This window comes from Aplidium turbinatum, chromosome 5, assembly GCF_918807975.1.
Source record: "Aplidium turbinatum chromosome 5, kaAplTurb1.1, whole genome shotgun sequence".
Taxonomy (NCBI): Eukaryota; Metazoa; Chordata; class Ascidiacea; order Aplousobranchia; family Polyclinidae; genus Aplidium; species Aplidium turbinatum.
Window position 1 is genome coordinate 892,933 of NC_137476.1, and position 14,698 is coordinate 907,630.

Genomic DNA, 14,698 nt, shown 5'->3' on the forward strand with positions numbered 1-14,698 from the left:
ATTGAGATATTAGTGTTTTGTACGTCCCTAAAATGTAGCGCATCTGCCACGTAATTTTCTAAGACCTACGTTAATGGGAAAGTTGTATTTTCGTAAAAATGTCAAATGGCCTAACTCAAACGCATGACTTAGGCTATTTTACAAATCTTTTTAATCGTTTGCTGGAAGTAAAGCTTTCCTCCAACAGAGCAGATGGTCAGAAGACGACGATCTAAATTGTACAGAAATAGAGCTTCCACTTTATCACAAGTCAAGACGATTAATTTAGCACAAAATAATTATGTTTTTTTCTATTCTATGTATCGTAATCTTGGCCATTTTCAAGTAACCACCCTACTTAAATCTATCTGTTTTCTCTCTGTTCCTTTGAGAAGCTTCATTTTCCTAGCACTCTGGTAGTGCGACTTATCACCTCACACTGTGATACAGGTCAGATCTTCTCAATGCGCCGTTTTTCGGAGTCTTCTCGCACCCATGGCAGGTTTTTGTAGCAAGTCATTGTTGGATACGGTACCTAATTAATTCTCAGCTTAATATCATACTTAGCGACTTCATAAGCTCGTTGCTGAGTTCTTCGCCATCATTCTTGTTTCACAGATGGGAGAAGGAAAACATAGATTTTAAAACGTTTGGATTGACTTTTATGTGTAGGTAGCTTAAATGTGCCAAAGTGGGAAAAGAGAAAAATCACTTTTTGGCGAAATTTCTCAATGACTTGCCTACTGTAGATTCCCATTACTGTAGAAAGGTCACAATGTACAGAAAGAAGAAATTCTTGTACCCTGGAACTATACCATAACCCAACTTCATCGGCAATACAAAGAGCTTGCTTCTTCTTCTCTCGTTTGACTTGTAGTAGCTTAGATTGGCAATGCCTCATCGTGCAGCCATGATACGGTAGCTGGGTCCAGTTGTCGAATACCAGTGATTCCACTTGGGAGCCGTAAGATGGAACATTCGTGAAGTATGTCTTGCATTGTTTGTTCTACCGCTCCGCAGACACATATCGGCGTATTATGCAACCCCCACCTAAGCAGATTAGCTCCAGTGCAGCCAACGTCACATCTGATCCTGTTCAATGTGACCTATGCCTTTCTTGCGAGGTCTGCTCCAGGAGGGATGGATAGTGCTGGTATAACAGAACACTGGGGAGGGATATGTGGCAGCTCGTTCCATTCCTGGGCCCATGTCTCCATGAGCTGAAGTTCTTATCCACAAGCTAAAGAGCTTGCTGAATCATCAGGAATACTACCATTGAGCACAGCCTTTTTTAGGGAAGTATTTCATAATGAGAACTTCTCCGTTTTCATCGTCGGCTCCAGCTCGTGTCCGAGCATTGGTTGATCTTCAAATTGAGTTTGGATGGTGATGTCGTATGTGGCTTTGGAGGCCCAGTCTGTGATGGAAAAGACGTGGGCAAAAGGCACTGGAAGACGATCATTATATATCCGCCGCCAATATGTGAAACCAGGCTGGAGGCTTCCAACTCTACCAAGCCTGTCCCCGTTACCCGTGATATCATCGCCATTGGGCTTTGTTTGGTCCAGGTCCAAATTGAAACAATTTAGGCCATTTGCTTGTATGTTTATTTACGGTGGTCGTAACTACGCGAGGGCCACGCACACACTCTTGGCCAGCTCCATGTCCACTGCGGCCCAATAACATCGAAACGTGCAGCTTCAGGGGAACTGGTTGCAACGGGCTGCCGGGTGCTCTGTTCATACCACGTAAGGGTCAGTGCGACGTGTGTGTTTCATTCAAATACAGTATTATTACCAAGGAACAATACGATGACCATATCAAGTTGAAGATTGAAGCTTGAGATGAGAAGACGAAGCCAAAGAGTCCGCTAGCACAGTAAAATCCGTATGGACAATGGATTTACAGGCTGTACTTCTGTGTCCTAAAACTAAGGAAAGCAGTAGCCTATTTATGTAGCCTATTATAAAACCAAGCTGCCTATCATAAAACCAATTTTACACTATTCAATCTTGAATCAAAAGATGCTTATTGCTCTATTTGGAATGAAACAGAAACTGATTTTCGCTGTGAAGTATTCGCTTTCTTGCAGTTTAATCATTTCGAATAAGTAATTTGTGGAAGCCCCGGTCTGGAGGAGATAGTTATTTGGAGTGATGGGTGTGGATATCAAAATAGAAACTCTAATGTCTCTAGTGCCTACTGTGCCCTTGCATGGAAGCATGACATCACTATTACTCAGAAGGACCTCGTGGCTGGTCTCACTCAAATGGAGTGCGATAGCATGCACAGTATTATCGAGCGAAAATTGGTAAACAACATTTTTACGACGAGAGATTACGAAATTATCATCCAGAATGCCAGGATCAGACCGCATCCCAACAATGTACAGAGGATGCAACACAGTGATTTTATAAAAATCGATGGATGCTTGTTGGATGCTTGTTGAGTATTACGCCTGGAAAGAAAGCTGGAGATCCCACGGTTCATGATCTTAGAGGCCGAAATCATGAAAGCAGTGAAAAGGCATTGTACAAGGTCCAATTATGTGAGGCTGCACAATGGGAAGATCTGCCACAGCGGTCACAAACAAACTTAGGTGACACTACATGGATTCCTATTTTTTCAAGCCATCTTCCAATCAAATTGAGGAAATACAATGATCTCCAATCTATGAAACATGTTATGCCAACATTGTGCCACTCCTTTTTTGATAATTTGCCTCATTACTGATAATTTATTCAGCTTGTCTTGCCAACTGTGAACTGTTTTAGGGCGAAATATGCAGTCTAGCATGAAATATAACTCCTATCGTTAGATTGGAGTTGCTATTAGGGATTTTCCTGTTAATTCTAGTCGTATTATCACTGTTATTATGTCACCGTTAAAAAACTCATATTGATAAACTCAAATTATCAAATGGCCTAAGTCATGTCAGTGCATTCGGAAAATGGCCTAAGTCATGCCAGCCCATTATGGGATGCAAAATGAAACAAATCAAAGTATATATGCTCATTGTACTTACATCGACATGCTGTTTTCGTTTAACTGTACAATAAATATGATAAAAACAACCGTGTAGACAGTTTTTTTCGATTATCTCAAAACAAGAAAAAATGAGTTACGCCATTATTTTATTAGTCTGACGGTTTATTAAGCTGGGGTTTGCAATGTTTTGTTTGAAGTACCGCGTAAGTCTTGGTTTTAAATTTTTGGTTGACATTTTCGAATGATTTTAAACGAACCTTATGTGAATTGCTTTCTACCTCAGTTACATTGAAACAGTTTATGCTCATGTGAGTTGTCAAATATAATTTCTGCTGGCTTCTAGATTCATGTTATGACGTACAGTAGACTGCTGCATCAACGAACATTTCCGAATGTTCTTTCTTTATTCAGATCTGGCTTGGATTGCTGGTGTTGTTGTGGGAATCCTAGCGGCAGTCTTCATTGTCCTTGGAGTTTTATACTACCACAGGAGGAGAAATTTGAAGAAGCACAATGACGGGTATGTTGTACCGTACAGTGGGTGGTTTGTGACGTATTGTGACGTGGTTTCTGGCTATCCAGACAGGCCTAGTTGTTAAATATTTAGGTTTAGTGGACGGAAAAACAAGGAAGTCAATCTTCACGTCCACTTTCAGATATGCCTTTAATCGTCCTGCCAAAGACACAGCCGCAATGTTTTGAGCGGTGTCGAACCGGTGACCGTTCGATTGCCGTACCTCTCATCCCTTGGTTATGCAGCCGACGCTGTATTTCAATGTATAGAAGCTGGAAACCGCAACAAATATTGGTTAAACTTCCATGTGGTTAAAGGCACTCTTGAGCTGGATGATGTGAAACCATGTTTTAGTAATGTCCACTCTTCCTCTTTTTTTATTGAAGCTGCAGAAACATTTTAGTTTGTTTGTTTTCTCATTGCTGATTGCACTGTTGTATAATAATGATGATGTGTGACAAGATGAGTGACTAACCACACAATGAGATGTAATATCTGTCACTGTATTTTCTTACAACAGTGCTGTTATAAACAGAACACAGGCTTACTGTTTGCATCTTGTGCAAGATATCTGCAAGGACACGTTAGGTTCTGCAAGAAAAACCTGTTGCGGATTTGTAGTTTTAAAACTGCCATTTCTGTTAAATTCCGAACAATGTGTTGTTAGTGATTCTTTAACGTCCTTCTTGCTGTTGCTTTCATGAACATAAAACAAAGGCATGTTGGGCTGTTGGGCCTACTTACTTGGTACATGATACAATGCAGTGCAACTTCGTGTATTGGGGAGTGAGATCACAAATGAAAGTAATTTGACATACCCACCACACTTTATGTGAAAGATAATCTTCAAATAATATTAATTATTTTGTAGAATATCAATGCCACCTCGAAACACAATGGCTCCCATCACCATTGCCAAGTAAGAATCATAGATGTGATTATTTTCATGTTGCATATTCCATGAACAACGCCTTTCAAACTTTGTGGGTTTATTCTTCATCGTTAGAACTTGGTGGCACCCATTCCATTATTATAAAAACAAGTCAGGATAGTAAGAGTTGTCATAATCAATTGTTTGTCATAATCAGTTGGTTTGTTTTGTAACTGAGTTTTCCACTTTAATAACTTGTGACCTCACTCTCGAACACAAACCAAAGCTGTCGTTTCTTGTAGTAAATTCTATTGAGTTGCTCAGTATTGTCATCGTGTGGACATTGCGCTCATAAAGCATTAGCTGTTGGAGCGACCGCAAGTTTATATTGATTATATTTTCAATCTCTGGTTTACCAACCTCAAATCAGTTTCACTTTCGTCAATGTAAGCCTGGAAATCAGTAACCAGAAATCTATGAGGCATCTGCCTTTTTATTGTACCTCGTTAAACAAAACGATTCATACTTAGCTGTTTATGCTTTTGATGAGGGCCATTTTTGGAAGCAAACATTACGTTCGCGTTGTTTTCCCTTTATTGTGACATCATAAAAATGCCTACGCCTGTTTAAATTTACAGCAAATATGGTTATTCCTGTTTTATGACTTAATAATGTGACGTACATCGTCATACAACCGATATTTTCCAGGCCAGTCACTTCAAGAAAAGTGAAACTGAGTGAATTTGATGGTCACGTGACTTCAATGCATGCTGACTCCAATTTAAAGTTTGCGAACGAATATCAGGTAAGTTTCTGAAGGCAATGAGGCAAACTGCTTCATCCAATGTTGCTTCAGTTGATTTTAGCCGATCACAAAACATAACGAAATGAATGAAAAAAACTAAGATTTCTAGCACCATGTGACCAACTTGTTTTGTGGTTCATAAGCGAAAGCAAACGACAATTATAAATACAATGCGAGCTGAACAATTTCTTTAGTGAAATATTTGACGCTGGGATAGGTTCTTTCGCAAATCTAAAAAAAATCTTTTCTCACCCTTGTCATGCAACCGAATAGACAAATAGTTAAGCTTTGTCTTCATCTTTTCTTACATGACATCGCAACGTAGTTGTGACGTAGGAGTCTTACAAAGTCTCTGACGTCTCTGACAATTTCTTTGGTTCTTATACATTTTTGGAAGGCCATGCTGTTTGGGCCAGGTATTTTTAATCCATTCCTTTGATCACTTTCTACAATCGAAAACGACCGCTTGTCACCTCTGTGAATAAAGCCTGCAACACCGATGGTTTAGGAAGTCCGCTCAAAAACTTTAGTTTCAATACGTGTGTTGTGTGGTTGGATATCTCTGGCAGTAAATATTTTCATCAGTTCAAATGATAAGCCAATTACTCCCTGAACCAAAAAAATTATGTATTTTGTTTGTTTCAGGAATTGTTGTCGGTTGGAAGGGACCAGTCCACAGAGGCATCAAGCCTGCCGGAGAACAAACCAAAGAACAGATACAAGAACATTCTGGCATGTAAGCTCATTCTAAAGTAAAAGAGTTGGTTGTTTTATTTCAGCAGTAGCTCATGTCGAGGACTTAAATCTTCCATTTATAACTAAACAATCTTATTCATCTGGTTAAGATTAGCTCTTTACCTATATTATTATGTTGTTAAGATTATAGGGAAGATACAGTCTTGTAGTGGTGCATCACAATGGTGACAGAAGATGTTACAACAAGTGCATCAAGCAATCAAGGGCCAATGAAACATTTGAAATTTGTTTAAGTTTCAATATACTTTTTTTTTGCGAATCAATATCCACATCGGGTCAAACCATTGCTGTTGAAATCACAGTTTTTAACAAAATCATTAATAATGCTGATTAGTACTGATTAGCATCTAGAACAGTGTAAAGTAATTGCAGGATTTTTAGGAGTTATTGATTTTTGATCTACGCTTTTCTACAGAAGAGCAAAACTAAATCATATTGTGCCTTTTACATATTTCAGATGACAAATCAAGAGTTCCAATATCAAATGCCAATGAACAAGGATCGGATTATATAAACGCCAATTATATTCCAGTGAGTAATAGAAATTCCAGGTCTTGTTTGTTATATGTTTTTTGGCCGCTCAATGCAACGTGACCGAACGATGAGTTCGTGTGATGCAACATTACGTAACCTTCTCGAAGTTACTAGACCGAACAAACCTTTTATAAATAGTGGTGTAATTTGCGTAATGATTATTATGGGAGTTGTATTATGATGAGTTGATTATCATGATGAGTTGGTTATGTGATGATGGAAGTTGTATTATGACGAGTTGGTTATGATGAGTTGGTTATGAGAGATCATTGCTGTAATAGTAGCAGTTGGTAATAGAAGCAAAGATTATTGTTAATCAAAAGTTGAAGTATTGCATACGAGTAAAGCAAGTTGATGCTAATATAATTTCTGATTGAAATTAGAATCGTATGAGAAGCTGCGAGTGGATTACGTTAAACTTGATCAATAGTCGCAAGCATTGGAATCTATCGCCGTTTACTGTTACTTTGATTAATTGTTGGAAGTGGTGAACCATTCGTTGGAGTCCTTCAAGCGTTTTTATATATCATCTCAACAGTAGAACTATCCGTGAATTTAATTGACTGCTTTTCGATTTAACCCATTAAACTACGTCATTGAACTTTTCCAAGTCTTTTTCCTGGTAAGAGATAGAAAGAAATCGTGACATCTTGTAGGAGCAGAACTTGTAGGTCTTGTAGGAGCAGAACTGCTGACGTCTAATGATATACGACATATCCGGCTTGTTGTAAAACCACATCATGGTTCAAAAGAAAAAAAATCTCTATAGCAGGGCTACTCAACTGGCGGACCGCGGTCCGAATGTGGACCTTTTCAGTATTTACTTAGTTTTTTAACAAAACCAAATCCATTATCGTTGATATGCAAAAAATGGGGTAGGCAATTTAACGTATTAGAGAACAACTTCATGCCCAGTCAAGTTAGTACAAGAAAGAAGCCCAATTACGGATCAAAGGATGCGATGCTTGAAAATTCAATATTCAAAATCAATTCTCCAAAATTTTCTTTCCAAAAACAATGCAATTTGTACAGATTTACTTGCACACAACAATATAAGCTGGTTAAGTACGGGAAGAGTTTTGGAGAGATTATGGTTGATTAGGGACGAGTTATCGGGTTTTCTCAAAGGTCAAAACAATGTGAAGGCAGTGGCACTTTCGGCATTTTTAAAAGATGATGAAAAAATGGAGATTGTTGGGTTTTTGACTGACATGGTGTCACACCTCAACGACTTGAATTTAAAACTGCAAGGAGAAAAACACACTATTTTTGATTTGATCACAGCAATTCGTGCATTTCAGAAAAAATTAGAAATTTTCAAACATGCTATTCAAAAACAACTTGTCCATTTTCCGAGATTTTTGGAACAGAGCAAAGGTAAAAATGATTCAGGTACCAGATATGTCCAATTTGTTGAAAAGCTGATTACCAACTTTGCAATGCGATTAGATGACTTTTCTCTTGGTAAACAATTGCTGCTGTTGAATGAAAACCCCTTTCTAGTAACAGACATTAGCCCACAGAATTCTCAGTTGAAGCGAAGGACGTATGTAAATGGGTAGACGCAGCAAAAATTCAATTGGAGCTTATTGAATTCCAGGAGAACATAGCAGTAAAAAAATCAATCTGTGATAATACACCAGAGAAGTTTTGGTCAAAGGCAGGATTCTCAAATAATTTTCCTGCTCTTTGCAAATTAGCAGTGCAAATTCTCATTATGTTTGGGTCTACTTACAGCTGCGAGAGAGTTTTCAAACATGAACTTTATAAAGAATTGATTTCGCCTTCGACTCGCTCTCACCACTTTAAAATCAAGATTTAAAGAACTAGCAACAAGAAACAAAAAATGCCAATTCTCCCACTAACTGTGACTAACAGAACTATAAATACATTTCGCTTATTGCTTTTGCTAATTCCGCTTTACCGGATTTTGTATATACAGTAGTTATAACGTATAAAATCAAATATAGTTATTACTATCTGAATCCTTAACAGCTTGTTTCACCTTTAACGGATCATCAGAAGGTCTTATTCAAATAGAATTTGTTATACCGTATTACATTTGTATGACTGTAAATTATTTCATGAGAATTGTAACGGAGTAACCCAGACAGCAAAATCCGTCATTTCTACATTGATTCAACGTCTGCGGATATTGACTCAATGTAAAAATGACAGCTTTTGCTGTCTGGAAACGGACCTAAGCAATTTTTAAACTTTTGTAACTAGACTTTTGCTAAAAGTAGTTGAGTAGCCCTGCTCTATAGATAAATAGCCCTGCTCTATAGATAGTAGCCCTGCTCTATAGATAAATTTGTACCTGACTACATTTTGTTGCCTACATGGGAAACTGCAACGAAATAATAACGTTTTGCTCAGTCAGATGAAACCGATTGTGTAAAACATCTGCAAGATAAATGCACTTTCATGTGAAGGATCAGACAGCTGCGCTTTTGGTGGTTCAGATGAAACACTACGTCATTGCAAAAAATGTTTTTCATCAGATTTACCTGAATCAATGTCATTCCTTCATTTAGTTTTCTTGCTGTGCGCAAGAAAACTAATGTCGTTTTTGAGATCACAGCTGCTACTCATGGCACTTTTAATTAGGCTTTCCTTTATTTGCATTGTCTGAACAGCGCTATGAAGAAACCGAAAAACATTGTCAGGGCCTGGTTTAACTGATGGGGTGCCCGGGGCGCTTGAAGATCGGGGGGCCCTGTGCAACAAAAAAAAATCGCTCTCTAGGCGAGAAGAACTTTATTAGGTAACTTGAATGTCACCCACACAGCTAATGCCTTTACGCTACGCCAAGCTCAGTCACCACCTTGTGACTAAAAATTAACCTTGAAAGAAAAAGGAGGCATTTTGTAAAAGCTTTAAAGGCTGAGAGAAAATAATAATAATAACACAAAATCACATTTTTCCACGTCGGGAGGCCCTTTAAAATGGGGGCCAGGGGAAACTGCACCCTCTGCCCGCCTAAATACGGGCCTGAACATTGTTTCCGATGACAAGCAGTCTGACAGAAACAATGCAGCGATAATGCGATTACATTAGAAAACAGTAGCTGACTTCTTTGGAATAGTCAAAACGACAAAATAAAACAAAAGCTTGTTGCTCTGTGAGCTGAGGACTTCCCAATACTCTACGAAGTAATACTGCGACGAAAAATGCTGAGAGTCTCTAAATTAAATGCGCATAGTAACTCCAGTTACGAAAACTTCATTACCACCTTAACGGGTTAAAGCAATGGCTCATCTACATAGCTTGAAACAACGGCGGATGTCTCACACAATACCCGGTTGTTCTACAACAAACCCTCTCAGCTTTCATTGCATAAATACCTTTCAATACTCAAATCGTTGATGAGGTTGAATTCCTTTTCACGTTCTTTAGTTCAAAAGTTTTAACTTTTTAATTTTATTATTCAGGGAAACAACAAACAAAGAGAATATATTGCCACTCAAGGTCCGCTATCTGGCACTAGAGAGCATTTCTGGAGACTTGTGTGGGAACAAAACAGTAGAATCATTGTCATGGTTACTCAAGTGATTGAATCAGGTGAAGAAAGAGGAAGTTTGCGACAGCAGTTTATTTAATTATAAAATTTTTAGTCGAATGCATCACCTTGTCCATTTGTTTCATTTAAGCAAAAAAGTAGAAAATTACCTGCTCAAAACTCTCTAAGTCACTTGGCAGCTTACCGTAACTTGCTGATTACTTACCGATGTCATTTATTTACTGGACCACGAGTTGTGGAGAGGAAAACTTCGTCCTCAACAGACAGATAAGCTACACCCTCAACATGAGGATTAATTCATGGCCCTGTATAATCAAGATTAGTTGATAATGATGATGATGAAGTGTACACGCGTTGGTGGGAATTCCTAATAAAGTGTAATTTTAGTTGTGATTGATGTAAGTTTACATCACTCTTTTCTTGTTTGCTGCAACAAAATACATCAACTATAATCAACACAACGTCGTCCAATGAAACAATTCTTCGAAACCAAGATATAGGCTAAAATACTATGGGATTAGTCTGTAACTCATTGAAATTACTTTCATAGAGCTGTTTTATCATGGTGTAAGTGTAATTTTCATTTAAACGAATAACTAACAAATTCTTTTGTTGAACTTTATCTTCAAACGTGACAAAGTTGGATTTTTTGAAAATCAAAATTATTAACCTGCCAAGCTGCTGTTTAATTTCTATCCATTTGTTTCAGGTAAACCGAAGTGCGATCACTACTGGCCAGTAGATGAGTCACCAATACAAATGGAAGGAATGAAAGTGACTTTAACTTCTGAAATTGTGTCACCAGACTGGACCATTCGAGAGTTTGATCTGAGCAATGTGAGTTAGTTTCGTGGCATGCAACTTCCTTTATTGCAGGATTTCTGTTAGCTTAGCTTACTAAGGTATAATCTGTACAGAGAATTAGAGGCATACATGCTCACTCCAATCTCCAGTGGTTCTGCCAAAATCCCAACTAGGAAAAGTGATTAGAGGCAGTTTCTTACGTGTCCCCATGACTTTGTTAGCAAGACGAAAGTTAAAAACTTTTTTTGACTCAGTGACGTAAATGGATCCATGGTAATTCTGGGTAAGATTTGTTAATGTACTAAATACAGCTGATGAAGACACATTTGTGTTGCGTAAGATTGATGAAGGCACGTTTATTTTGAGTAGGATTGGTGGAGGCACACTTTTGTATTGAGCTAAATCAATAAAGATCCATTTCACATTGCGTGATATTAGATGGGTTTTTAGGTGTCTTGAAAAATGAAAAACAAATTACCATACACACTGTTAGCATCCATAGTTTTCTTGTCGCAAATCCGGTATTTTGCCTTGAGTTATGGTTTATATTTTTAGTTTGAGATGACTTAGCTTAGCTTTGATCTAACGTTAAAATCTAATCACAAAATTTTCAGACTGCTACTAATTGTTCAGTCTGTACATTGCAGTCTCCTTTTGTATCCACCGATCTGTGTATATCAACATTGTAATATCTTTTGGGTAATACTTGAAATAATTCCTAATTTAGGGATTGGAAACACGGAACATCAAACAGTTCCACTACACAGCCTGGCCCGATCATGGAGTTCCTCAAACTACAAGAACCCTGGTTAGGTTCGTCTGGAAAGTTCGCCAGGCTATCAATGAAGAAAATAGACACAAAACTGGACCCACTACTGTTCATTGCAGGTAGAGTGGTTGTTTGGAAATACGTGAACAAACGGATTAATTCTTTTCGAGTTTCTTGAACTAATGGAATAAATTTTGATGCTTGCGCTGAGAGTATAATTTCCTTCTCCGACTCATCCAATGAAACATTGTAGACTTGTTGTATGCCGACCCAAGCTAAGCATCAAGGGTTTCCAGACTAATAAATTTATTAAAATCTTATTGACCTTCCACCATGGTTTGTAACCTTATTATTTACTTGTTGTTGAGCAACACACTTGAAAGACTTTGGTCTTACATTGACTTCTATTGTGTTATTCTAGCGCTGGTGTCGGACGCACCGGTACATTCATAGGCATGGATCGACTTCTTCAGACATTGCGATCGGAATCTTCTGTAGACATCTATGGAATCGTCTATGAAATGAGAATGCACAGAATGTACATGGTTCAAACTGAGGTACGAACAGTGTTAGTAGTAAAAACACCAACATCATCCAAACAGAAACTACCCCAAGCATACATTGCAAACAGATTGCTCTCAAGCTTTAGTAGCCTGTATTGTAGGAAGGTGCTCATCACTTCTCACACTAAACCAAACCATTTGCATAGTTCCTTTTAAAGGTATATGACCTCGGATACATTTTATGTTGATGTCACAAACTATAATACATTCGAGATTTCGAGATTACAATAAATCAATTATGAAAATATCCCATGTGGCGTGATGCGAAGATCTTTGCTAGAGCTAGTTTTCATTTCCAACCTACATATCTGACTTACTTCTGACAATATCCTTTAAATCATCGTTGTTTGTTGATAAACTTGTTATGTTAACATCAACAGCATCTGCGCCCAATCACAACAAACGATTGAAATTAAGATGCAAAGTATCATTGATTGGTTTATTGCTGACAATTTTGAATCAAGTACTCGAAAACAATCTGGATGTAAAAACAAAATTAAAAACAAACCAAAAAAACAAGCACATTTAAAATCACGTACAAAAGTAAATAACTAAAACTGTGTTAACAAACAAAGTCGTGCTGTAAATTGAATGAGGCTGTTTACTATTAGAACTCAAGACATACAGTTGGTTAGTATCCATCTATACATGCTGTTACCCATCTACACATGTTGTTACCCATCTACTCGAAACATTTTCTTTCGACAATCGATGATACATTCAAAATTGTATCCGAGCTTCCCAGTGAGGAAACTTTATTTTGTTGTCATTTTATTTGCTTTTTTGGTGAGAGATAAATCATTTCTGTTATTGAAGCCAATAAGCTTGGTCTTTTATGTTGCAATTGCTACTACGAAATAAAGATGTTACAACATTTTTTTATTTTTTTTAGATGTCCAGTTATTTAGAACATTGATAGTAAGAATGTTGATGAATTAATCAAATTTTAAAACTGTAAGTGAAGTCAAATTTCTTCATTCTCCAGAGCCAGTACATCCTCCTGCACCAGATGGTGCAGGACATCGCTAACAAAGCGTACGACGCTTATGACGAAGTGGATCCCATCTACGCCAACGCCACAGCGATGGAACCTGTATACGAGAACGCAGCGTTCCAGAGTGACGTCACAATATGATGGTCTTGGCTTCTATTGAAAGTCACATTTATGTTGGTGGCGGAAAGTTCTGTTGATCTAAATTATCAATTATGATTCTTTATTAATCTCATCAAAAGCCATTGTTTTGCTTGTGGTCGCACAAAAGTCAAGAGACTCCCACAACGATACGTTATTCTGTCCCCAAACGTTAATTTGACCTTTACAAAAATTCAACACCCTTTAAACTTAAAAATTTCAAGCCCACCTAATTTGTTATCGGTAGATTAAGTTGTTTGATATTTTCGCATGACCACACAGCAGTTGCACATATTGATCTGAATCTAGTGGTGTAATATTCCTTCATACCATTTTGTTTTTATTATTAACGTCATTTTCGTCAGAAAATACTTTTGTTCCAGTGGTGTAATTATGGACAGTGAAATTATTATCAACCCAAATGCTGTTAGTTAAGTTCGGTTATTTGAAATGTCCCATCAGTCTTGGCGCTGTCATGAGTGACACCTGGGTATTCAAAATGAAATGTACATTATGATACAGTAACACATTAACAATACTGGCATTGTGACATGTGACAGTGCAGGCATAGTGGACTCACTTCTAATGATGTAAATACTTGCATAGCCTTGATTCGTCAAGTAGCATTGTAATATTATTTGTTACATGCAACGTTGTTGTCAACTAATCACAATTTGATCACGTTTCTTCTGTAATAAATCTCATAATTGATCGCATTGTCTGTGTCCATTGTCATCGTTTTAATTCGCAATAAAATTTTAAACCTCACTTTCTTGTAATTATTTTTGTGTTGCTTTATAAATGAATGAAGCATTGATAGTTGCTAAGTTCAATGGATTCTTTGTGCAATTGTGAACTTATACAAACGAGCAAATATTTATTTTTGATACGTTATGACTTACTTCGTTACCATAAAATGTTATGCTGCTTTCGACCATAGGCTAGTTCACTTCAGTTCAGTTGTTTTTATTTCTGACCATCATATCAAAAACAATACACGTCAACATAGCAAAGGTCGAGAAAAAAGTAGAAGCGACAAAACGCGAACCTTAAAACGTGCTTGTGACCGAAGTAAGTGATTGAGTTGAAAAAAAATTGGCACGGTCGCAAGAACCTTCAGAAAAATTTAAGATATAAAGGAAAATAAAAGAAAAAGAAAATGTTATAAAACAAAACAAATAAACAACATAAATTTAGGCTATAGATTTATTAGCCCACATAGTTTTAGCTGATATATTTAAGATTTGTATGGACAGTTGCTATGAAGATCGGCCATGGTGCGTTATCAAGAGTGCTGATGGTCGTGAGGGGAACACGTCTTGATGCGTTTAGATCATAGCAAAGAAGAGCACATACAATTCGGCTTACACGCCAAGGATGGTAACACTGGAGGCTCTACTTCCTTCTTTTTTACTTCTTTACCCTGTTCAGGGAAATTGTGGTAAATTTAGACGTCCAAA

General features: G+C 37.5%; 1 protein-coding gene across 3 annotated transcripts in view; it reads left to right on the forward strand.

Annotated features, from left to right (window-relative positions):
* The window catches only part of LOC145770733 (receptor-type tyrosine-protein phosphatase H-like), a 111,220-nt gene extending 97,214 nt beyond the window's left edge, over positions 1–14,006 (forward strand). For 2 of the 3 annotated variants that reach the window (XM_082582433.1, XM_082582434.1), the window contains 10 exons: positions 3,379–3,487; positions 4,353–4,400; positions 5,061–5,157; positions 5,803–5,893; positions 6,371–6,444; positions 9,882–10,011; positions 10,680–10,807; positions 11,502–11,662; positions 11,965–12,100; positions 13,092–14,006. In XM_082582433.1, the coding sequence (XP_082438559.1) occupies positions 3,379–3,487; positions 4,353–4,400; positions 5,061–5,157; positions 5,803–5,893; positions 6,371–6,444; positions 9,882–10,011; positions 10,680–10,807; positions 11,502–11,662; positions 11,965–12,100; positions 13,092–13,241 (1,124 nt within the window). In that variant the 3' untranslated portion in view covers positions 13,242–14,006. Of the gene's footprint in view, positions 1–3,378; positions 3,488–4,352; positions 4,401–5,060; positions 5,158–5,802; positions 5,894–6,370; positions 6,465–7,118; positions 7,205–9,881; positions 10,012–10,679; positions 10,808–11,501; positions 11,663–11,964; positions 12,101–13,091 lie in introns of those variants that run through there. The other variant, XM_082582435.1, reaches the window with a different exon arrangement.
* Positions 14,007–14,698: the final 692 nt, after the last annotated feature.